Consider the following 1,730-nt stretch of genomic DNA (forward strand, 5'->3'; position numbering starts at 1 on the left):
ATGGTCTCAACGATATGAGATAAGAAATTGCAATTGGCCATGAAAGAGAAATAATGGCAAACCACTACTACGAGACCGACTACGCATGACGTTTTTGCGATGATAATTCTGGAACGCAGTCAGAATGTAAGCAGTACAAGCTGTCTGTGCGTAGCACGTTCCGGAAGCAAGGCGAAAGACAACTTGCTCCTCACCATTAGACGTTTTGAGGTACACTCTAACGTCTTATTGACACGATAGTCAAATAGTCGCGGCTGTCATGCTTAGGCACATCTTTAGAGCCTCCATCACTTTAACCAGGAGCAGTAGCGTTAAACCGGAAGAGAAGAGACTGACCGCCCATGACATCACGCCTCCCCCTCACCAAAAGAGGGTGTACAAACAAGGAGAGTGGCGAAAAATTTCACCGTTCGAACCCAAAAGTATTTCCTGCCTAACCTGTCAGTTCCATTACTGCAAACCCTGTTTGTTCCAGATAAAATCGAATGGGTGCTTGCCAGACTGGACGACCTGCTAAACTGGGGCCACAGAGGCTCCCTCTGGCCGATGACCTTTGGTCTGGCGTGCTGTGCGGTCGAAATGATGCATATCGCAGCCCCCCGTTACGATATGGACAGGTGAGTCTCATTACGTCATTAACAAATCGACTTTCACTAGAACCTTCCAGATATGGAGTGGTGTTTAGGGCCTCACCAAGACAAACGGACGTCATAATAGTAGCCGGCACCGTCACCAACAAAATGGCGGTGGCCTTCAGGAGGGTCTACGACCAAATGCCCCAGCCCAAATGGGTTATTTCGATGGGCAGTTGCGCTAATGGCGGAGGGTCAGTAGACCCCAAATTTTCCTTGTGATTATTCACAATTTTTTTTCTTTAGTTATTATCATTACTCTTATGCGGTCGTAAGAGGTTGCGATCGAATCGTCCCCGTAGATATTTACGTTCCAGGATGCCCGCCCACCTGCGAGGCCCTCATGTACGGGGTGCTAATGTTGCAAAGGAAGGTGAAAAGGCAAAACTCCATACAGATGTGGTACAGGAGCAATTTCGGAAAATAGTTGGGTTATGTAGTAATATATAGTGTGTTCGTCCAGAAATCCAGGTTTATTTGCTTGATTTGTAAGCAACGGTCTTTTATCCAGGTCCTCAGAGTCATTCCAGGATTGAACCAACGATGTCAATGAGACTAAAAGTTATCTCTGAATCATGGTTATTTTTTAATTAATTCTAGGTCGATGACTGCAAAATCATTCCGTTGATTACCTAATCAATTCGCAGTTGAGGCTGGCTTATTTGATTAATAAGATTATCCTTGACTCAATCAATGCTAAGTGATGTTCTCTGAATCATGCGTTGATTATGATGATCAATTCAATTCGCTACTAATGTAAGCTTAGCTAAATCATCACAATGATTGTATTCATACTCAGTTAATGAATTTTGGTGTAATCATTATGATTACTGATAAATCAATTCGCAGAATTATTGGAAATGAATCAGAAGAATTATTGTAACAATTCCAGGTCATTGACTCTTTATTATGATAATTTAATCAATTCGCTAACGTTAGGAATCCTCCCTATTATTGACAATTGTGAGTTTCAGCTAAATGTCTTTAGTGTATTGATTATTTAATTAATTCGCGGCTGATGCGAGCTTATTTGAATCATTATAATCACTGATTCATTATCGCTCCTGAAACTGTGAAAAAATATTGAGTTTTGACCAA

The 1,730-nt window shown here is 41.8% G+C and overlaps 1 protein-coding gene across 1 annotated transcript; it reads left to right on the forward strand.

The window, feature by feature from the left end:
• Window positions 1-217: 217 nt before the first annotated feature.
• LOC126747370 (NADH-quinone oxidoreductase subunit B-like) lies at window positions 218-1,098 on the forward strand. The gene is made up of 4 exons (XM_050455947.1): window positions 218-422; window positions 476-617; window positions 668-826; window positions 879-1,098. The coding sequence occupies exons 1-4, from the start codon at window positions 260-262 to the stop codon at window positions 1,057-1,059; spliced, it is 645 nt and encodes a 214-aa protein (XP_050311904.1). The 5' UTR covers window positions 218-259; the 3' UTR covers window positions 1,060-1,098.
• The last annotated feature ends 632 nt before the right edge of the window (window positions 1,099-1,730 follow it).

This window comes from Anthonomus grandis, chromosome 19 (assembly GCF_022605725.1).
Source record: "Anthonomus grandis grandis chromosome 19, icAntGran1.3, whole genome shotgun sequence".
NCBI classification, from domain to species: Eukaryota; Metazoa; Arthropoda; class Insecta; order Coleoptera; family Curculionidae; genus Anthonomus; species Anthonomus grandis.